This window comes from Corvus hawaiiensis, unplaced genomic scaffold, assembly GCF_020740725.1.
Source record: "Corvus hawaiiensis isolate bCorHaw1 unplaced genomic scaffold, bCorHaw1.pri.cur scaffold_263_ctg1, whole genome shotgun sequence".
NCBI classification, from domain to species: domain Eukaryota; kingdom Metazoa; phylum Chordata; class Aves; order Passeriformes; family Corvidae; genus Corvus; species Corvus hawaiiensis.
Genome location: NW_025963327.1, coordinates 14,150 through 37,068, shown reverse-complemented (window position 1 = coordinate 37,068; position 22,919 = coordinate 14,150). Strand labels below are relative to the sequence as shown.

The following is a 22,919-nucleotide window of genomic DNA, read 5'->3' as shown; positions in this document are numbered from 1 at the left end:
ACCGACCCTTCCCGGGCTCCCGGCATCCCGAGGCGCCATGGACGGAGCGCGGAGCGTCCCCTGGCTGCTGCTGCTGCTGCTGGCCCTGAGCCTGCCCGGCCTTTGGGGGGTCCGAGGAGGCCTTTGGGGGGTCCTGGAGCCGCGGGGTTGGGATTTGGGGTGCCCCGGACCCTTGGGAATGGAAGGATCGGGAGGATAAAGAGGGTCCAAACCTCTTTTGGGGCATTTTTTGGGTGAAGGGCGTTGTCCCAACTTCCTCTTTTTTCAGGGTTTTCCCCACTTCTCTGCGATTTTTGAGATTGGGAGAACCCCAACTCCTCTTTTCCCATCATTTTAGGGCTCTGGGTTTTCCTCAACCCCCCTGTTCCAAGGATTTTCAGGCGCGGGGAGTGCCCAAACCCCCCTGTACACAGAGTTTTTGGGCTCTGTCTGTTCCCCAACCACCCTGGCTCCTGGGATTCTCAGTGCTGGCAGTGCCCAAAATCCCCTTTTCCAGCACTTTCACCTCCTGGAGCTGCCCGGCCCCACATCTCCAGGGGCTCAGGTGCAGCACACGGAGGGAATTTATTCCCAACCAAATCCCAGCAGCACAAGGAGAAGGCAAAGAAATCTCTCCACCACCTTCCCCCCACCCAGCTCTGGGGGCGCTGGGCACCCCTGAGGGGCCGTGGGCATCTGGGGGTGCTGGGGCTCCCCGCGTGGCCCTGAGGTGGCTGGGGGGGCTCTGGGCTGGGGGGTGACGGTGGCACTGCGGACACGGGGGATGGGGGGAACCCTTTCACTGCTCCCATCCCGTGTTTTCCCAATCCCACGGCATTTTGCTGCCTTCCAGGCGCACGAAGCGGCGCTGAGTGCGGGTGCTGAGCACCCCGCAGCGCCCGGTGCCGCTGGAGCATTTCCTGTTCTCCGGGAACAGCGCCCGCACGCGGCACCGGCTGTTCCAGCTGCTGGGCCCGGGCAGGGCCTTCAGCACGCAGGGGTGAGACTCAAATCTGCCCCAAAAACCTGCCCTAAACCTCACCTAAACCTGCCCCAAAAACCTGCCCCAAACCTCACCTAAACCTGCCCCAAACCTCCCCTAAACCTGCCCCAAAAACCTGCCCCAAAGCTCACCCAAACCTGCCCAAAAAACCGGCCCCAAACCTCACCCAAACCTGCCCCAAAAACCGGCCCCAAACCTCACCTAAACCTGCCCAAAAAACCGACCCCAAACCTCACCTAAACCTGCCCCAAACCTCCCCTAAACCTGCCCCAAACCTCACCTAAACCTGCCCCAAACCTCCCCTAAACCTGCCCCAAAAACCAGCCCAAAGCTTACCCAAACCTGCCCCAAAAACCGGCCCCAAACCTCACCCAAACCTACCCCAAAAACCTGCCCCAAACCTCACCTAAACCGGCCCCAAACCTCACCTAAACCTGCCCCAAACCTCCCCTAAACCTGTCCCAAAAACCGGCCCCAAAGCTCACCCAAAACTGCCCCAAAAACCGGCCCCAAACCTCACCTAAACCTGCCCCAAAAACCTGCCCCAAACCTTACCTACTCCTGCCCCAAAAACGTGCCCCAAACCACACCTGAACCTGCCCCAAACCTCAACTAAACCTGCCCCAAAACCTGCCCGAAACCTCACCCAAAACTGCTCTAAACTGGCCCCAAACCTGCCCCAAAAAACAGCCCTAAAAACCTGCCCCAAACCTTACCTAAACCTGCCCCCCAAAACCGTCCCCAAACCTCACCTAAACCTGCCCCAAAAGCCTGCCCCAAACCTCACCCAAAACTGCTCTAAACTGACCCAAAAGCTGCCCCAAAAACCAGCCCCAATCCGCACCCAGACTGCCCCAAACCTGCCCCATACCTGCCCCAGGTGCTGTTCGCCACCGAGACCTTCGCCATGGGGGTGAACGTGCCGGCACGAACCGTCGGCTTCCACTGCATCGGCAACACGACGGGAACAGCTTCCGTGACCTCCTGCCCGGGGCGGGGCCCGGGGGGACTGTGGGGCAGCGTTCGGGGCCATGGTGCCGTGTCCTCCATGTCCCAGTGGGTGGGAAAGAGGCGAAAACGGGAGGGAAAAAGGGCGGGAAACTAGACAAGAAAAACAGGGGAAATATGGTTGAGAAAGAGTGGGAATGTGAGGGGAAAAGCATTGGGGAAAATGGAGGGACTGGAGTTGGAAATGTGAGGGGAAAAAGGGCGGGAAACGTGAGGGGGAAAAGGGCGGGAAACGTGAGGGGAAAAACGGCGGGAAACGTGAGGGGAAAAAAGGGCGGGAAACGTGAGGGGAAAAAGGGCGGGAAACGTGAGGGGAAAAAGGGCGGGAAACGTGAGGGGAAAAAGGGCGGGAAACGTGAGGGGAAAAAGGGCGGGAAACCTGAGGGGAAAAAGGTGCTCTGCACCCCGAGACACCACAACGCGCTGGGGCTGGTCCTGCACGTACCACAAACCTCCCCAAACACCCGCAAACACCCCAGCACACTGGGCTGCTCCTTCAGGCACCCCAACCCCAAAAAAGGACCCGTTACAATCAGTGGGGTGCCAAATAAGGAGACAAAAACAGAAAGGGATCCCTTAAAGTCAATGAGGCTGCAGAACACTGACTTCAGGGGCTTGCCAGAAAGGGATGCGTTCAAGTCAATGGTGACTGCCAAATAGTGATTAAAAGGGGCTGCCAGAAAGAGAGCTATTAAAGGCAATGCGGATGCCAAATAAGAACCCCAAAAGGGATGCCAGAAATGGACCCAAACAAGGCAAACAGGCTGCCAAATAGTGACCTAACAAAAAAAACACCTCCCAGAAAGGGATCAATTCCAATCTACGGGCGCTGCCACATTGTCAGACACCAAAAACCTCGCTAAAAGCCCCATAACCCCCTCCTCCAACCACTAAAATCGCCACTAACCCCCACACCCCCTTTAAGTCACCACCAAAAGGAACCCAGTTACACCTAAAAATCACCCCAAAACCCATCAACCCCCACAGAAACACCCCCACAACCTCCCAAGCCTCCCCCAAACACCCTCCCCTAAACCCCCGACCCGGGGGCGCGCCCAGCTCACCTCCGAGGGCTCCGGCCGCACCCTCACGACGCTGCTGCTGCTGCTGAGCCAGAAGCCCCCCGAGAGCGGGGGCGCACCCCCAGAGCCGCCCCGGACGTGCCCTACCCCGAGGCCCTGCTGCTCACCCGCCCCTTCCTGCCCGAGCCTGAAAACGACGGCGACCCCAAGCTTTGGGGCAACCCCCGAGGGATTTGGGCCGAGCTCCCCCTCCCCGCTCACCTGCGGGATGCTCCCGGCGCCGCGGCGGACACAGCGGCCGCCGACCCCGCGCTTCCCCTGCTGCTTTTCCTCTTCCTGCTCCTCCTCTTCCTAATTCCGCCTGCTTCTCCTCTTCTCTCCGGCCCTTCTCCCGCTCCTTCTTCTCAGGGGGGTCCCGGCGCCTTTTGGGCTTCGCTGGGTGCCGGGGTGGGGTTCAGCTGCCTCCCAAGGCCCCCCCAGAGCAGGGTGACACGGGGGGAACACACGGGGGTCCCCATTCCCGATCCATCCCCGGCTTCTGCCCCCACCCCCAAGTCCTTCCCCATCGCCCCCCAAGAAACGGCACCGGGCCGAACTGGGAAGCTTTATTGGGAACAGATAAGAACCAGAACAGGTAATAAAAATTCCTCCGACCCCCATCACCCGCCAGCTGCCACAATCTTCCTCCCTTTGCACTTTCTCTTTGCACCTTTCTCCCCTAGGCATGCACAGGCTCTCCTTGGCTGCTTCAGCAGTTTCTCGACTGCTCTCAGCAAGCTTTGTTCATCATTTCTGTGACGTTTGTTCCCCGTTTCTTGCCAAGTTACATTCTGTGCCTTAATCTTGTGGCCAATATTTGCTAACTTTTACCCTGTATCTTATACTCGCACAGGTACAATGAGTTGAACCCTTTCAACTGGCACGGGCACACCAGACCCAGCCTGGGCACACGGAGGGAATTTACTCCCAACCAAATCCCAGCAGCACAAGGAGAAGGCAAAGAAATCTCTCCACCACCTTCCCCCCACCCAGCTCTGGGGGCGCTGGGCACCCCTGAGGGGCCGTGGGCATCTGGGGGTGCTGGGGCTCCCCGCGTGGCCCTGAGGTGGCTGGGGGGGCTCTGGGCTGGGGGGTGACGGTGGCACTGCGGACACGGGGGATGGGGGGAACCCTTTCACTGCTCCCATCCCGTGTTTTCCCAATCCCACGGCATTTTGCTGCCTTCCAGGCGCACGAAGCGGCGCTGAGTGCGGGTGCTGAGCACCCCGCAGCGCCCGGTGCCGCTGGAGCATTTCCTGTTCTCCGGGAACAGCGCCCGCACGCGGCACCGGCTGTTCCAGCTGCTGGGCCCGGGCGGGGCCTTCAGCATGCAGGGGTGAGACCCAAACCTGACCCAAAAACCGGCCCCAAACCTCACCTAAACCTGCCCAAAAACCTGCCCCAAACCTCACCTAAACCTGCCCAAAAACCTGCCCCAAACCTCACCTAAACCTGCCCCAAAAAACTGCCCCAAACCTCCCCTAAACCTGCCCCAAACCTCCCCTAAACCTGTCCCAAAAACCTGCCCCAAAGCTCACCCAAACCTGCCCCAAAAACCGGCCCCAAACCTCACCCAAACCTGCCCCAAAAACCTGCCCCAAACCTCACCTAAACCTGCCCCAAACCTCACCTAAACCTGCCCCAAACCTCCCCTAAACCTGTCCCAAAAACCTGCCCCAAAGCTCACCCAAACCTGCCCCAAAAACCGGCCCCAAACCTCACCTAAACCTGCCCAAAAACCTGCCCCAAACCTCACCTAAACCTGCCCCAAAAACGTGCCCCAAACCTCACCTAAACCTGCCCCAAAAACCTGCCCCAAACCTCCCCTAAACCTGCCCCAAACCTCCCCTAAACCTGTCCCAAAAACCTGCCCCAAAGCTCACCCAAACCTGCCCCAAAAACCGGCCCCAAACCTCACCCAAACCTGCCCCAAAAACCGGCCCCAAACCTCACCTAAACCTGCCCCAAACCTCACCTAAACCTGCCCCAAACCTCCCCTAAACCTGTCCCAAAAACCTGCCCCAAAGCTCACCCAAACCTGCCCCAAAAACCGGCCCCAAACCTCACCCAAACCTACCCCAAAAACCGGCCCCAAACCTCACCTAAACCGGCCCCAAACCTCACCTAAACCTGCCCCAAACCTCACCTAAACCTGCCCCAAACCTCCCCTAAACCTGTCCCAAAAACCGGCCCCAAAGCTCACCTAAACCTGCCCCAAAAACCTGCCCCAAACCTCACCTAAACCTGCCCCAAAAACCTGCCCCAAACCTCCCCTAAACCTGCCCCAAACCTCCCCTAAACCTGTCCCAAAAACCTGCCCCAAAGCTCACCCAAACCTGCCCCAAAAACCGGCCCCAAACCTCACCCAAACCTGCCCCAAAAACCAGCCCCAAACCTCACCTAAACCTGCCCCAAACCTCACCTAAACCTGCCTCAAACCTCCCCTAAACCTGTCCCAAAAACCTGCCCCAAAGCTCACCCAAACCTGCCCCAAAAACCGGCCCCAAACCTCACCCAAACCTGCCCCAAAAACCGGCCCCAAACCTCACCTAAACCTGCCCCAAACCTCACCTAAACCTGCCCCAAACCTCACCTAAACCTGTCCCAAAAACCTGCCCCAAAGCTCACGCAAACCTGCCCCAAAAACCGGCCCCAAACCTCACCCAAACCTACCCCAAAAACCGGCCCCAAACCTCACCTAAACCTGCCCCAAACCTCACCTAAACCTGCCCCAAACCTCCCCTAAACCTGCCCCAAACCTCCCCTAAACCTGTCCCAAAAACCTGCCCCAAAGCTCACCCAAACCTGCCCCAAAAACCGGCCCCAAAGCTCACCTAAACCTGCCCCAAAAACCTGCCCCAAACCTTACCTACACCTGCCCCAAAAACGTGCCCCAAACCTCACCTGAAACTGCCCCAAAAACTGCCTGAAACCTCACCCAAAACTGCTCTAAATTGGCCCCAAACCTGCCCCAAAAACCAGCCCCAAACCTTACCTAAACCTGCCCCCCAAAACCGTCCCCAAACCTCACCTAAACCTGCCCCAAAAGCCTGCCCCAAACCTCACCCAAAACTGCTCTAAACTGACCCAAAAGCTGCCCCAAAAACCAGCCCCAAACCGCACCCAGACTGCCCCAAACCTGCCCCATACCTGCCCCAGGTGCTGTTCGCCACCGAGACCTTCGCCATGGGGGTGAACGTGCCGGTACGAACCGTCGGCTTCCACTGCATCGGCAACACGACGGGAACAGCTTCCGTGACCTCCTGCCCGGGGCGGGGCCGGGGGGACTGTGGGGCAGCGTTCGGGGCCATGGTGCCGTGTCCTCCATGTCCCAGTGGGGTGGGAAAGAGGCGAAAACGGGAGGGAAAAAGGGCGGGAAACTAGACAAGAAAAACAGGGGAAATATGGTTGAGAAAGAGTGGGAATGTGAGGGGAAAAACATTGGGGAAAATGGAGAGACTGGAGTTGGAAATGTGAGGGGAAAAAGGGCGGGAAACGTGAGGGGAAAAAAGGGCGGGAAACGTGAGGGGAAAAGGGCGGGAAACGTGAGGGGAAAAAGGGCGGGAAACGTGAGGGGAAAAAGGGCGAGAAACCTGAGGGGAAAAAGGGCGGGAAACCTGAGGGGAAAAAGGGCGGGAAACGTGAGGGGAAAAGGGTGGGAAACGTGAGGGGAAAAAGGGCGGGAAACGTGAGGGGAAAAAGGGCGGGAAACCTGAGGGGAAAAAGGTGCTCTGCACCCCGAGACACCACAACGCGCTGGGGCTGGTCCTGCACGTACCACAAACCTCCCCAAACACCCGCAAACACCCCAGCACACTGGGGCTGCTCCTTCAGGCACCCCAACCCCAAAAAAGGACCCGTTACAATCAGTGGGGTGCCAAATAAGGAGACAAAGCCAGAAAGGGATCCCTTAAGTCAATGAGGCTGCAGAACACTGACTTCAGGGGCTTGCCAGAAAGGGATGCGTTCAAGTCAATGGTGACTGCCAAATAGGGATTAAAAGGGGCTGCCAGAAAGAGAGCTATTAAAGGCAATGCGGATGCCAAATAAGAACCCCAAAAGGGATGCCAGAAATGGACCCAAACAAGGCAAACAGGCCTGCCAAATAGTGACCTAACAAAAAAAACACCTCCCAGAAAGGGATCAATTCCAATCTACGGGCGCTGCCACATTGTCAGACACCAAAAACCTCGCTAAAAGCCCCATAACCCCTCCTCCAACCACTAAAATCGCCACTAACCCCCCACACCCCCTTTAAGTCACCACCAAAAGGAACCCAGTTACACCTAAAAATCACCCCCCAAAAACCCCTCAATCCCCACAGAAACACCCCCACAACCTCCCAAGCCTCCCCCAAACACCCTCCCCTAAACCCCCCGACCCGGGGGCGCGCCCAGCTCACCTCCGAGGGCTCCGGCCGCACCCTCACGACGCTGCTGCTGCTGCTGAGCCAGAAGCCCCCCGAGAGCGGGGGCGCACCCCCAGAGCCGCCCCGGACGTGCCCTACCCCGAGGCCCTGCTGCTCACCCGCCCCTTCCTGCCCGAGCCTGAAAACGACGGCGACCCCAAGCTTTGGGGCAACCCCCGAGGGATTTGGGCCGAGCTCCCCCTCCCCGCTCACCTGCGGGATGCTCCCGGCGCCGCGGCGGACACAGCGGCCGCCGACCCCGCGCTTCCCCTGCTGCTTTTCCTCTTCCTGCTCCTCCTCTTCCTCTCTCGCTCCTCTTCCTCCCGCTCCTCCTCCCCCGCCTCCGCCTCCAGCCCGGCTCCTCCCGCTCCTCCTCCTTCCTAATCCCGCCTGCTTCTCCTCTTCTCTCCGCCCTTCTCCCGCTCCTTCCTCACCCCTCCTCCTCCTCCTGCTCCTCCTCCATCCCTTCTCCTGCTCCCCCCGGGCCCAGCGCCCGCCCTTGGCCCCCCCTTTTCCCGACGCCGCCGCACCCCGCGGGAGGAGCCGGGATGGAGCCGGGCCAGGCCGGGCTGGGGCAGCGCTGGGCTCTGGGCGCCCCCCACGCGCCCCCTCCCCAAATTCCCCTGGCGGCTCAGGGGGGTCCCGGCGCCTTTTGGGCTTCGCTGGGTGCCGGGGTGGGGTTCAGCTGCCTCCCAAGGCCCCCCCAGAGCGGGGTGACACGGGGGGGACACACGGGGGTCCCCATTCCCGATCCATCCCCGGCTTCTGCCCCCACCCCCAAGTCCCTCCCCACCGCCCCCCAAGAAACGGCACCGGGCCGAACTGGGAAGCTTTATTGGGAACACTGGGAGCAGCCGGGCGGGGGCAGAGTGCCAGCGGGGCTGGGGGGGACACACGACCCCCCCAAAATCAGCGCGGGGACGGAGCGGGGGGTCCCGGCCGGGCCCGAGGCCACGGGGAGGGGCTGCGGCCGCCGGCGGCTCAGGAGCTCTGTGGGCAGAGCAAAGGGGGTGACACCGGGCTGGGGGCCCCGGGGGGAGCTCACACAGCTCCGGGGCAGGGGGGACGCCACCCCCGGGACCCCCCCTCACCTTCTTGCGCAGGTAGAAGCCGAGCCCCAGCGCCAGGAAGACGAAGCCCAACACGAAGCCCCCGATCCCCGTCAGCATCTTGCTGCGGGCGGCGTCCGGCGGCATCTCTGGGGGGTCCGCAGGGCTCAGCACCCCCCAAATCCTCTCACAGACACCCCGAGACCCTCCCAGCACCCTCCCACTCGCCCCCAGCCCACCCAGCACCCCCTGAAACCTCCTCCCAACCCCTTCCCAGCCTCCCCAGCACCCACCAAAGCCCCTCCCGTCCCTCTCAGCATCCCACAGCCCCCTCCCACTTGCCCCCCGCCGCCCCACGACCCCCAGACCTCTCCCAGTCCCTTCCCAGCCCCACCACGACTCCCCAAGAGCCCTCCCAGGCTCTTCCCAGCACAACCAACCTCATCCCAAGCCTTGCTTTCCCAGCCCCGATCTCCTTCCAGCCCCTCCAGGCTCACTCCAATCCCTCCCGCTTACTCCCAGCACCCCCAAACTCCCTCCCAGCGCCCACCAGCACCCCCAAAACCCCATCCCACCCTCCCCAACATCCTTCAAACCCCTTCCCAGCCCCTCCAGACCCCCGAGCCCCTCTCCCAGTTTAAACCAGGCTCTCTCACGCTCCCTCCCAGTTACTCCCAGCACAGCCCAATCCCCCTCCCAGCTCTCCCAGTGCCTCCCCCGCTCCCCCCGGCGCTGTGGGGCCGGGCCGTACCCCAGTGCAGGCTCAGGGGCTGCTCCAGGCTGACGTGCTCCACCTGGCAGGTGTAGCTGAGCCCGCGCTGGGGGGGAATTTCCAGCAGCACCAGCAGCTGGTAGGTCCAGTCCCCGTTGGGGACGATGTCGGTGGCCACCACGTGGCCCGAGAGCTCCTGCTGGCCCTGGAACCACCTCACCTGGATCTCGGCAGGGTAGAAATCCATCACGGAGCAGAGCAGGCGGCCGGGGCTGGGCTGGGAGCTCGAGGGCACCAGCGAGATGGACACGCTGGGGGGCACTGGGAGAGAGCGGGGATGCACTGGGATCAGCTGGGGGGCACTGGGGGAGACGGGGAAGGGCTGGTGTGGCATTGAGAGGGACTGGGAGGGGCTAGGAAGGCACTGGGAGGGACTGGGATGGCACTGGGAGGGACTGGGATGGCACTGGAAGGGGCTAGGATGGAACTGGGAGGGACTGGGATGCTACCGGGAGGGATTGGGATGGCGCTGGGATGTTACTGGGAGGGACTGCATTGACACTGGGAAGGACTGGGATGTTACTGAGAGGAACTGTGTTGATACTGAGATGGACTGGGAGGAACTGGGAGGGACTGAGATGTTCCTGGGAGGGACTGTGTTGACAGTAGGAAGGACTGGGATGTCACCGGCAGGGACTGGGATGGTACTGGGGGGGGCTAGGATGGAACTGGGAAGGACTGAGATGGTACTGGGATGGACTGGGAGGAACTGGGATGTACAAGAGGCCCCGGGGATGGGCCCAAGGAGGGCTCAGGGCTCTGCGGTGATTCCCGGGGAGGTTTTGAGGGGCTCCAGGGTCATTCCCGGGGCCGGGCCCGAGGGGACTCGCTCTGCCCCACGCTCTGCCCCACGCTCACCTCTGCGCTCCACGCTGAACGGGGTGGACACCTCGTAGTTGTGCCGGCAGTACCAGTCCACTGCAGTCCGTCTCTCCTCCATCCATTCCGGGTTGCTGTTCCAGGCCCTGGCAACCTTCTCCCCGTACGGGGTGAACCCCACGTAGTGCCCCACATCGCTGTCGTACATCACGTCCTGCTGCCGGTTGTAGAACAGCCTTTGCATGTACCTCACCTTCTCTGTGCCGTTAATGAAGTGACACTCGGCCTTAAACATCTCCTGGAGCACCGCTGTGTGTGCGGGACACGGGTCAGGGGTGCCCCCCCAGCACCCCCCGAGCTCCGGGGGCCCCCCCGGATCCCCGCCCCGCACCCCCTGTGCCCCACGGCCGCCGTGGGCCCCTCCTGCCCGCGGCACCGCTGCCTCCTTCCCGCCCTCCTCCCCATTTCCCCTTTCCCGGCCCCTCCCCTCCCACCTCCGCCCGCTCCCCAGATCACTCTGCGGCTCCCGTTCCCCCTTTGCCCCATTTCCCACCCTTTGCCCGCTAATCCCCCAATCCCCTCCCCCCTCCCGCTCCGCTTCGGGGTCCCACCCTCCCCTTTTCCCCACTTTCCCCCCTCTCCCACCCCTTCCTCACCTTCCCCCAATCCTCAGCCCCTCCCGCTCTTCCTTTCGGGGGTCCCCTCCCCCTCCCCCTCCCCCTCCATTTAGGGCTCCCAAACCCCTTTTGTTCCCTCTTTTCCCCCTTTCCCACCGCGTCCTGCCCCAGCCCCGCTCACTCGAGAGCTTCTCGCCCGCAGCCGGGGGGGCTCCCAGCACCACCAGTGCCACCAGTACGGCCCCAGCTGCCGCCACTCGCCCCATGGCCAGCGCCGGGCAGGTGCCGCCAGCCCCAAAGCAGCCGCGCTGCACTGGGAGCTCCAGTCCGGACCAGTGCGGGGTCATCACAGACGCCACCTCTGATTGGTCGGGCGTGGTTTTGGGATACACCCTGATTAACCGGGCGTGGTTTTGGGATACGCTCTGATTGGTCGGGTGTGGTTTTGGGAACACAGTGATTGGCTGGAGGTGTTTTGGACGCGCTCTGATTGGCCGAGCCCGATTGGGGCCCGTTTTCCAGAGGCTCTACCTGGCAACCGATGAGTCACCGCCCACGCGCGCTCTGATTGGCTGCAATTTTTTTAGGGGACTCTTTTTCCCAAGGCTCTGCCCGGCAACCGATGACGACACAACAACGCCGCGCTCCCATTGGCTGAGCGCTTTTCGGGGTGCTGCGCCCCCACTCCCAGTCCCCCCCACTTCGCCGCCGCTTTACTGGGAGCAGCACCGACCCTTCCCGGGCTCCCGGCATCCCGAGGCGCCATGGACGGAGCGCGGAGCGTCCCCTGGCTGCTGCTGCTGCTGCTGGCCCTGAGCCTGCCCGGCCTTTGGGGGGTCCGAGGAGGCCTTTGGGGGGTCCTGGAGCCGCGGGGTTGGGATTTGGGGTGCCCCGGACCCTTGGGAATGGAAGGATCGGGAGGATAAAGAGGGTCCAAACCTCTTTTGGGGCATTTTTTGGGTGAAGGGCGTTGTCCCAACTTCCTCTTTTTTCAGGGTTTTCCCCACTTCTCTGCGATTTTTGAGATTGGGAGAACCCCAACTCCTCTTTTCCCATCATTTTAGGGCTCTGGGTTTTCCTCAACCCCCCTGTTCCAAGGATTTTCAGGCGCGGGGAGTGCCCAATCCCCCTGTACACAGAGTTTTTGGGCTCTGTCTGTTCCCCAACTACCCTGGCTCCTGGGATTCTCAGTGCTGGCAGTGCCCAAAATCCCCTTTTCCAGCACTTTCACCTCCTGGAGCTGCCCGGCCCCACATCTCCAGGGGCTCAGGTGCAGCACACGGAGGGAATTTATTCCCAACCAAATCCCAGCAGCACAAGGAGAAGGCAAAGAAATCTCTCCACCACCTTCCCCCCACCCAGCTCTGGGGGCGCTGGGCACCCCTGAGGGGCCGTGGGCATCTGGGGGTGCTGGGGCTCCCCGCGTGGCCCTGAGGTGGCTGGGGGGGCTCTGGGCTGGGGGGGTGACGGTGGCACTGCGGACACGGGGGATGGGGGGATCCCTTTCACTGCTCCCATCCCGTGTTTTCCCAATCCCACGGCATTTTGCTGCCTTCCAGGCGCACGAAGCGGCGCTGAGTGCGGGTGCTGAGCACCCCGCAGCGCCCGGTGCCGCTGGAGCATTTCCTGTTCTCCGGGAACAGCGCCCGCACGCGGCACCGGCTGTTCCAGCTGCTGGGCCCGGGCGGGGCCTTCAGCACGCAGGGGTGAGACCCAAACCTGCCCCAAAAACCGGCCCCAAACCTCACCTAAACCTGCCCAAAAACCTGCCCCAAACCTCACCTAAACCTGCCCCAAACCTCCCCTAAACCTGTCCCAAAAACCTGCCCCAAAGCTCACCCAAACGTGCCCCTAAAACCGGCCCCAAACCTCACCTAAACCTGCCCCAAAAACCGGCCCCAAACCTCACCCAAACCTGCCCCAAAAACCGGCCCCAAACCTTACCTACACCTGCCCAAAAAACCGACCCCAAACCTCCCCTAAACCTGCCCCAAACCTCCCCTAAACCTGCCCCAAAAACCAGCCCAAAGCTCACCCAAACCTGCCCCAAAAACCGGCCCCAAACCTCACCCAAACCTACCCCAAAAACCGGCCCCAAACCTCACCTAAACCTGCCCCAAACCTCACCTAAACCTGCTCCAAACCTCCCCTAAACCTGTCCCAAAAACCTGCCCCAAAGCTCACCCAAACCTGCCCCAAAAACCGGCCCCAAACCTCACCCAAACCTGCCCCAAAAACCTGCCCCAAACCTTACCTACACCTGCCCCAAAAACGTGCCCCAAACCACACCTGAACCTGCCCCAAACCTCACCTGAACCTGCCCCAAAAACTGCCCGAAACCTCACCCAAAACTGCTCTAAACTGGCCCCAAACCTGCCCCAAAAAACAGCCCTAAAAACCTGCCCCAAACCTTACCTAAACCTGCCCCCCAAAACCGTCCCCAAACCTCACCTAAACCTGCCCCAAAAGCCTGCCCCAAACCTCACCCAAAACTGCTCTAAACTGACCCAAAAGCTGCCCCAAAAACCAGCCCCAAACCGCACCCAGACTGCCCCAAACCTGCCCCATACCTGCCCCAGGTGCTGTTCGCCACCGAGACCTTCGCCATGGGGGTGAACGTGCCGGCACGAACCGTCGGCTTCCACTGCATCGGCAACACGACGGGAACAGCTTCCGTGACCTCCTGCCCGGGGCGGGGCCGGGGGGACTGTGGGGCAGCGTTCGGGGCCATGGTGCCGTGTCCTCCATGTGCCAGTGGGGTGGGAAAGAGGCGAAAACGGGAGGGAAAAAGGGCGGGAAACTAGACAAGAAAAACAGGGGAAATATGGTTGAGAAAGAGTGGGAATGTGAGGGGAAAAACATTGGGGAAAATGGAGAGACTGGAGTTGGAAATGTGAGGGGAAAAAGGGCGGGAAACGTGAGGGGAAAAAAGGGCGGGAAACGTGAGGGGAAAAGGGCGGGAAATGTGAGAGGAAAAAGGGCGGGAAACGTGAGGGGAAAAAGGGCGGGAAACGTGAGGGGAAAAAGGGCGGGAAACGTGAGGGGAAAAGGGTGGGAAACGTGAGGGGAAAAAGGGCGGGAAACCTGAGGGGAAAAAGGGCGGGAAACCTGAGGGGAAAAAGGTGCTCTGCACCCCGAGACACCACAACGCGCTGGGGCTGGTCCTGCACGTACCACAAACCTCCCCAAACACCCGCAAACACCCCAGCACACTGGGGCTGCTCCTTCAGGCACCCCAACCCCAAAAAAGGACCCGTTACAATCAGTGGGGTGCCAAATAAGGAGACAAAGCCAGAAAGGGATCCCTTAAAGTCAATGAGGCTGCAGAACACTGACTTCAGGGGCTTGCCAGAAAGGGATGCGTTCAAGTCAATGGTGACTGCCAAATAGGGATTAAAAGGGGCTGCCAGAAAGAGAGCTATTAAAGGCAATGCGGATGCCAAATAAGAACCCCAAAAGGGATGCCAGAAATGGACCCAAACAAGGCAAACAGGCCTGCCAAATAGTGACCTAACAAAAAAACACCTCCCAGAAAGGGATCAATTCCAATCTACGGGCGCTGCCACATTGTCAGACACCAAAAACCTCGCTAAAAGCCCCATAACCCCTCCTCCAACCACTAAAATCGCCACTAACCCCCACACCCCCTTTAAGTCACCACCAAAAGGAACCCAGTTACACCTAAAAATCACCCCCCAAAAACCCCTCAATCCCCACAGAAACACCCCCACAACCTCCCAAGCCTCCCCCAAACACCCTCCCCTAAACCCCCGACCCGGGGGCGCGCCCAGCTCACCTCCGAGGGCTCCGGCCGCACCCTCACGACGCTGCTGCTGCTGCTGAGCCAGAAGCCCCCCGAGAGCGGGGGCGCACCCCCAGAGCCGCCCCGGACGTGCCCTACCCCGAGGCCCTGCTGCTCACCCGCCCCTTCCTGCCCGAGCCTGAAAACGACGGCGACCCCAAGCTTTGGGGCAACCCCCGAGGGATTTGGGCCGAGCTCCCCCTCCCCGCTCACCTGCGGGATGCTCCCGGCGCCGCGGCGGACACAGCGGCCGCCGACCCCGCGCTTCCCCTGCTGCTTTTCCTCTTCCTGCTCCTCCTCTTCCTAATTCCGCCTGCTTCTCCTCTTCTCTCCGGCCCTTCTCCCTCCCGCTCCTTCTTCTCAGGGGGGTCCCGGCGCCTTTTGGGCTTCGCTGGGTGCCGGGGTGGGGTTCAGCTGCCTCCCAAGGCCCCCCCAGAGCGGGGTGACACGGGGGGAACACACGGGGGTCCCCATTCCCGATCCATCCCCGGCTTCTGCCCCCACCCCCAAGTCCTTCCCCATCGCCCCCCAAGAAACGGCACCGGGCCGAACTGGGAAGCTTTATTGGGAACAGATAAGAACCAGAACAGGTAATAAAAATTCCTCCGACCCCCATCACCCGCCAGCTGCCACAATCTTCCTCCCTTTGCACTTTCTCTTTGCACCTTTCTCCCCTAGGCATGCACAGGCTCTCCTTGGCTGCTTCAGCAGTTTCTCGACTGCTCTCAGCAAGCTTTGTTCATCATTTCTGTGACGTTTGTTCCCCGTTTCTTGCCAAGTTACATTCTATGCCTTAATCTTGTGGCCAATATTTGCTAACTTTTACCCTGTATCTTATACTCGCACAGGTACAATGAGTTGAACCCTTTCAACTGGCACGGGCACACCAGACCCAGCCTGGGCACACGGAGGGAATTTACTCCCAACCAAATCCCAGCAGCACAAGGAGAAGGCAAAGAAATCTCTCCACCACCTTCCCCCCACCCAGCTCTGGGGGCGCTGGGCACCCCTGAGGGGCCGTGGGCATCTGGGGGTGCTGGGGCTCCCCGCGTGGCCCTGAGGTGGCTGGGGGGGCTCTGGGCTGGGGGGTGACGGTGGCACTGCGGACACGGGGGATGGGGGGATCCCTTTCACTGCTCCCATCCCGTGTTTTCCCAATCCCACGGGATTTTGCTGCCTTCCAGGCGCACGAAGCGGCGCTGAGTGCGGGTGCTGAGCACCCCGCAGCGCCCGGTGCCGCTGGAGCATTTCCTGTTCTCCGGGAACAGCGCCCGCACGCGGCACCGGCTGTTCCAGCTGCTGGGCCCGGGCGGGGCCTTCAGCATGCAGGGGTGAGACCCAAACCTGCCCCAAAAACCGGCCCCAAACCTCACCTAAACCTGCCCAAAAACCTGCCCCAAACCTCACCTAAACCTGCCCCAAAAACCTGCCCCAAACCTCCCCTAAACCTGCCCCAAACCTCCCCTAAACCTGTCCCAAAAACCTGCCCCAAAGCTCACCCAAACCTGCCCCAAAAACCGGCCCCAAACCTCACCCAAACCTGCCCCAAAAACCGGCCCCAAACCTCACCTAAACCTGCCCCAAACCTCACCTAAACCTGCCCCAAACCTCCCCTAAACCTGTCCCAAAAACCTGCCCCAAAGCTCACCCAAACCTGCCCCAAAAACCGGCCCCAAACCTCACCCAAACCTACTCCAAAAACCGGCCCCAAACCTCACCTAAACCTGCCCCAAACCTCCCCTAAACCTGTCCCAAAAACCTGCCCCAAAGCTCACCCAAACCTGCCCCAAAAACCGGCCCCAAACCTCACCTAAACCTGCCCCAAAAACCTGCCCCAAACCTCACCTAAACCTGCCCCAAAAACCTGCCCCAAACCTCCCCTAAACCTGCCCCAAACCTCCCCTAAACCTGTCCCAAAAACCTGCCCCAAAGCTCACCCAAACCTGCCCCAAAAACCGGCCCCAAACCTCACCCAAACCTGCCCCAAAAACCGGCCCCAAACCTCACCTAAACCTGCCCCAAACCTCACCTAAACCTGCCCCAAACCTCCCCTAAACCTGTCCCAAAAACCTGCCCCAAAGCTCACCCAAACCTGCCCCAAAAACCGGCCCCAAACCTCACCCAAACCTACCCCAAAAACCGGCCCCAAACCTCACCTAAACCTGCCCCAAACCTCACCTAAACCTGCCCCAAACCTCCCCTAAACCTGTCCCAAAAACCTGCCCCAAAGCTCACCCAAACCTGCCCCAAAAACCTGCCCCAAAGCTCACCTAAACCTGCCCCAAAAACCTGCCCCAAACCTTACCTACACCTGCCCCAAAAACGTGCCCCAAACCTCACCTGAACCTGCCCCAAAAACTGCCTGAAACCTCACCCAAAACTGCTCTAAACTGGCCCCAAACCTGCCCCAAAAAACAGCCCCAAACCTTACCTAAACCTGCCCCCCAAAACCGTCCCCAAACCTCACCTAAACCTGCCCCAAAAGCCTGCCCCAAACCTCACCCAAAACTGCTCTAAACTGACCCAAAAGCTGCCCCAAAAACCAGCCCCAAACCGCACCCAGACTGCCCCAAACCTGCCCCATACCTGCCCCAGGTGCTGTTCGCCACCGAGACCTTCGCCATGGGGGTGAACGTGCCGGCACGAACCGTCGGCTTCCACTGCATCGGCAACACGACGGGAACAGCTTCCGTGACCTCCTGCCCGGGGCGGGGCCGGGGGGACTGTGGGGCAGCGTTCGGGGCCATGGTGCCGTGTCCTCCATGTCCCAGTGGGGTGGGAAAGAGGCGAAAACGGGAGGGAAAAAGGGCGGGAAACTAGACAAGAAAAACAGGGGAAATATGGTTGAGAAAGAGTGGGAATGTGAGGGGAAAAACATTGGGGAAAATGGAGAGACTGGAGTTGGAAATGTGAGGGGAAAAAGGGCGGGAAACGTGAGGGGAAAAAAGGGCGGGAAACGTGAGGGGAAAAGGGCGGGAAATGTGAGAGGAAAAAGGGCGGGAAACGTGAGGGGAAAAAGGGCGGGAAACGTGAGGGGAAAAAGGGCGGGAAACGTGAGGGGAAAAGGGTGGGAAACGTGAGGGGAAAAAGGGCGGGAAACCTGAGGGGAAAAAGGGCGGGAAACCTGAGGGGAAAAAGGTGCTCTGCACCCCGAGACACCACAACGCGCTGGGGCTGGTCCTGCACGTACCACAAACCTCCCCAAACACCCGCAAACACCCCAGCACACTGGGGCTGCTCCTTCAGGCACCCCAACCCCAAAAAAGGACCCGTTACAATCAGTGGGGTGCCAAATAAGGAGACAAAGCCAGAAAGGGATCCCTTAAAGTCAATGAGGCTGCAGAACACTGACTTCAGGGGCTTGCCAGAAAGGGATGCGTTCAAGTCAATGGTGACTGCCAAATAGGGATTAAAAGGGGCTGCCAGAAAGAGAGCTATTAAAGGCAATGCGGATGCCAAATAAGAACCCCAAAAGGGATGCCAGAAATGGACCCAAACAAGGCAAACAGGCCTGCCAAATAGTGACCTAACAAAAAAACACCTCCCAGAAAGGGATCAATTCCAATCTACGGGCGCTGCCACATTGTCAGACACCAAAAACCTCGCTAAAAGCCCCATAACCCCTCCTCCAACCACTAAAATCGCCACTAACCCCCACACCCCCTTTAAGTCACCACCAAAAGGAACCCAGTTACACCTAAAAATCACCCCCCAAAAACCCCTCAATCCCCACAGAAACACCCCCACAACCTCCCAAGCCTCCCCCAAACACCCTCCCCTAAACCCCCGACCCGGGGGCGCGCCCAGCTCACCTCCGAGGGCTCCGGCCGCACCCTCACGACGCTGCTGCTGCTGCTGAGCCAGAAGCCCCCCGAGAGCGGGGGCGCACCCCCAGAGCCGCCCCGGACGTGCCCTACCCCGAGGCCCTGCTGCTCACCCGCCCCTTCCTGCCCGAGCCTGAAAACGACGGCGACCCCAAGCTTTGGGGCAACCCCCGAGGGATTTGGGCCGAGCTCCCCCTCCCCGCTCACCTGCGGGATGCTCCCGGCGCCGCGGCGGACACAGCGGCCGCCGACCCCGCGCTTCCCCTGCTGCTTTTCCTCTTCCTGCTCCTCCTCTTCCTAATTCCGCCTGCTTCTCCTCTTCTCTCCGGCCCTTCTCCCTCCCGCTCCTTCTTCTCAGGGGGGTCCCGGCGCCTTTTGGGCTTCGCTGGGTGCCGGGGTGGGGTTCAGCTGCCTCCCAAGGCCCCCCCAGAGCGGGGTGACACGGGGGGAACACACGGGGGTCCCCATTCCCGATCCATCCCCGGCTTCTGCCCCCACCCCCAAGTCCTTCCCCATCGCCCCCCAAGAAACGGCACCGGGCCGAACTGGGAAGCTTTATTGGGAACAGATAAGAACCAGAACAGGTAATAAAAATTCCTCCGACCCCCATCACCCGCCAGCTGCCACAATCTTCCTCCCTTTGCACTTTCTCTTTGCACCTTTCTCCCCTAGGCATGCACAGGCTCTCCTTGGCTGCTTCAGCAGTTTCTCGACTGCTCTCAGCAAGCTTTGTTCATCATTTCTGTGACGTTTGTTCCCCGTTTCTTGCCAAGTTACATTCTATGCCTTAATCTTGTGGCCAATATTTGCTAACTTTTACCCTGTATCTTATACTCGCACAGGTACAATGAGTTGAACCCTTTCAACTGGCACGGGCACACCAGACCCAGCCTGGGCACACGGAGGGAATTTACTCCCAACCAAATCCCAGCAGCACAAGGAGAAGGCAAAGAAATCTCTCCACCACCTTCCCCCCACCCAGCTCTGGGGGCGCTGGGCACCCCTGAGGGGCCGTGGGCATCTGGGGGTGCTGGGGCTCCCCGCGTGGCCCTGAGGTGGCTGGGGGGGCTCTGGGCTGGGGGGTGACGGTGGCACTGCGGACACGGGGGATGGGGGGATCCCTTTCACTGCTCCCATCCCGTGTTTTCCCAATCCCACGGGATTTTGCTGCCTTCCAGGCGCACGAAGCGGCGCTGAGTGCGGGTGCTGAGCACCCCGCAGCGCCCGGTGCCGCTGGAGCATTTCCTGTTCTCCGGGAACAGCGCCCGCACGCGGCACCGGCTGTTCCAGCTGCTGGGCCCGGGCGGGGCCTTCAGCATGCAGGGGTGAGACCCAAACCTGCCCCAAAAACCGGCCCCAAACCTCACCTAAACCTGCCCAAAAACCTGCCCCAAACCTCACCTAAACCTGCCCCAAAAACCTGCCCCAAACCTCACCTAAACCTGCCCCAAAAACCTGCCCCAAACCTCCCCTAAACCTGCCCCAAACCTCCCCTAAACCTGTCCCAAAAACCTGCCCCAAAGCTCACCCAAACCTGCCCCAAAAACCGGCCCCAAACCTCACCCAAACCTGCCCCAAAAACCGGCCCCAAACCTCACCTAAACCTGCCCCAAACCTCACCTAAACCTGCCCCAAACCTCCCCTAAACCTGTCCCAAAAACCTGCCCCAAAGCTCACCCAAACCTGCCCCAAAAACCGGCCCCAAACCTCACCCAAACCTACTCCAAAAACCGGCCCCAAACCTCACCTAAACCTGCCCCAAACCTCCCCTAAACCTGTCCCAAAAACCTGCCCCAAAGCTCACCCAAACCTGCCCCAAAAACCGGCCCCAAACCTCACCTAAACCTGCCCCAAAAACCTGCCCCAAACCTCACCTAAACCTGCCCCAAAAACCTGCCCCAAACCTCCCCTAAACCTGCCCCAAACCTCCCCTAAACCTGTCCCAAAAACCTGCCCCAAAGCTCACCCAAACCTGCCCCAAAAACCGGCCCCAAACCTCACCCAAACCTGCCCCAAAAACCGGCCCCAAACCTCACCTAAACCTGCCCCAAACCTCACCTAAACCTGCCCCAAACCTCCCCTAAACCTGTCCCAAAAACCTGCCCCAAAGCTCACCCAAACCTGCCCCAAAAACCGGCCCCAAACCTCACCCAAACCTACCCCAAAAACCGGCCCCAAACCTCACCTAAACCTGCCCCAAACCTCACCTAAACCTGCCCCAAACCTCCCCTAAACCTGTCCCAAAAACCTGCCCCAAAGCTCACCCAAACCTGCCCCAAAAACCTGCCCCAAACCTTACCTACACCTGCCCCAAAAACGTGCCCCAAACCTCACCTGAACCTGCCCCAAAAACTGCCTGAAACCTCACCCAAAACTGCTCTAAACTGGCCCCAAACCTGCCCCAAAAAACAGCCCCAAACCTTACCTAAACCTGCCCCCCAAAACCGTCCCCAAACCTCACCTAAACCTGCCCCAAAAGCCTGCCCCAAACCTCACCCAAAACTGCTCTAAACTGACCCAAAAGCTGCCCCAAAAACCAGCCCCAATCCGCACCCAGACTGCCCCAAACCTGCCCCATACCTGCCCCAGGTGCTGTTCGCCACCGAGACCTTCGCCATGGGGGTGAACGTGCCGGCACGAACCGTCGGCTTCCACTGCATCGGCAACACGACGGGAACAGCTTCCGTGACCTCCTGCCCGGGGCGGGGCCGGGGGGACTGTGGGGCAGCGTTCGGGGCCATGGTGCCGTGTCCTCCATGTCCCAGTGGGGTGGGAAAGAGGCGAAAACGGGAGGGAAAAAGGGCGGGAAACTAGACAAGAAAAACAGGGGAAATATGGTTGAGAAAGAGTGGGAATGTGAGGGGAAAAACATTGGGGAAAATGGAGAGACTGGAGTTGGAAATGTGAGGGGAAAAAGGGCGGGAAACGTGAGGGGAAAAAAGGGCGGGAAACGTGAGGGGAAAAAAGGGCGGGAAACGTGAGGGGAAAAAGGGCGGGAAACCTGAGGGGAAAAAGGGCGGGAAACCTGAGGGGAAAAAGGTGCTCTGCACCCCGAGACACCACAACGCGCTGGGGCTGGTCCTGCACGTACCACAAACCGCCCCAAACACCCGCAAACACCCCAGCACACTGGGGCTGCTCCTTCAGGCACCCCAACCCCAAAAAAGGACCCGTTACAATCAGTGGGGTGCCAAATAAGGAGACAAAGCCAGAAAGGGATCCCTTAAAGTCAATGAGGCTGCAGAACACTGACTTCAGGGGCTTGCCAGAAAGGGATGCGTTCAAGTCAATGGTGACTGCCAAATAGGGATTAAAAGGGGCTGCCAGAAAGAGAGCTATTAAAGGCAATGCGGATGCCAAATAAGAACCCCAAAAGGGATGCCAGAAATGGACCCAAACAAGGCAAACAGGCCTGCCAAATAGTGACCTAACAAAAAAACACCTCCCAGAAAGGGATCAATTCCAATCTACGGGCGCTGCCACATTGTCAGACACCAAAAACCTCGCTAAAAGCCCCATAACCCCTCCTCCAACCACTAAAATCGCCACTAACCCCCACACCCCCTTTAAGTCACCACCAAAAGGAACCCAGTTACACCTAAAAATCACCCCCAAAACCCCTCAACCCCCACAGAAACACCCCCACAACCTCCCAAGCCTCCCCCAAACCCCCTCCCCTAAACCCCCCGACCCGGGGGCGCGCCCAGCTCACCTCCGAGGGCTCCGGCCGCACCCTCACGACGCTGCTGCTGCTGCTGAGCCAGAAGCCCCCCGAGAGCGGGGGCGCACCCCCAGAGCCGCCCCGGACGTGCCCTACCCCGAGGCCCTGCTGCTCACCCGCCCCTTCCTGCCCGAGCCTGAAAACGACGGCGACCCCAAGCTTTGGGGCAACCCCCGAGGGATTTGGGCCGAGCTCCCCCTCCCCGCTCACCTGCGGGATGCTCCCGGCGCCGCGGCGGACACAGCGGCCGCCGACCCCGCGCTTCCCCTGCTGCTTTTCCTCTTCCTGCTCCTCCTCTTCCTCTCTCGCTCCTCTTCCTCCCGCTCCTCCTCCCCCGCCTCCGCCTCCAGCCCGGCTCCTCCCGCTCCTCCTCCTTCCTAATCCCGCCTGCTTCTCCTCTTCTCTCCGCCCTTCTCCCGCTCCTTCCTCACCCCTCCTCCTCCTCCTGCTCCTCCTCCATCCCTTCTCCTGCTCCCCCCGGGCCCAGCGCCCGCCCTTGGCCCCCCCTTTTCCCGACGCCGCCGCACCCCGCGGGAGGAGCCGGGATGGAGCCGGGCCAGGCCGGGCTGGGGCAGCGCTGGGCTCTGGGCGCCCCCCACGCGCCCCCTCCCCAAATTCCCCTGGCGGCTCAGGGGGGTCCCGGCGCCTTTTGGGCTTCGCTGGGTGCCGGGGTGGGGTTCAGCTGCCTCCCAAGGCCCCCCCAGAGCGGGGTGACACGGGGGGAACACACGGGGGTCCCCATTCCCGATCCATCCCCGGCTTCTGCCCCCACCCCCAAGTCCCTCCCCACCGCCCCCCAAGAAACGGCACCGGGCCGAACTGGGAAGCTTTATTGGGAACACTGGGAGCAGCCGGG

The 22,919-nt window shown here is 60.8% G+C and overlaps 1 protein-coding gene and 1 long non-coding RNA gene across 3 annotated transcripts; one reads left to right on the top strand and one right to left on the bottom strand.

Moving 5' to 3' along the window:
• Positions 1 to 8,409: 8,409 nt before the first annotated feature.
• Positions 8,410 to 22,363, bottom strand: LOC125320886 (class II histocompatibility antigen, B-L beta chain-like). Of its 2 annotated transcripts, XM_048293305.1 has the most exons (10): positions 22,274 to 22,363; positions 20,923 to 21,152; positions 17,105 to 17,334; positions 13,287 to 13,516; positions 11,155 to 11,247; positions 10,898 to 11,090; positions 10,139 to 10,408; positions 9,260 to 9,541; positions 8,551 to 8,657; positions 8,410 to 8,449 (listed from the first exon to the last, which is right to left on the bottom strand). In XM_048293305.1, the coding sequence occupies exons 2-10, from the start codon at positions 21,081 to 21,083 to the stop codon at positions 8,441 to 8,443; spliced, it is 1,575 nt and encodes a 524-aa protein (XP_048149262.1). In that variant the 5' UTR covers positions 21,084 to 21,152; positions 22,274 to 22,363; the 3' UTR covers positions 8,410 to 8,440. The 2 variants fall into 2 exon arrangements, with proteins under 2 accessions (XP_048149262.1, XP_048149263.1); XM_048293306.1 differs by lacking the exons at positions 10,898 to 11,090; positions 11,155 to 11,247; positions 20,923 to 21,152; positions 22,274 to 22,363 and adding an exon at positions 18,550 to 18,635.
• LOC125320888 lies at positions 9,541 to 10,262 on the top strand. Its single transcript, XR_007201337.1, has 2 exons — positions 9,541 to 9,756; positions 9,841 to 10,262. It is a non-coding gene; the product is annotated as an uncharacterized LOC125320888 (long non-coding RNA).
• Positions 22,364 to 22,919: the final 556 nt, after the last annotated feature.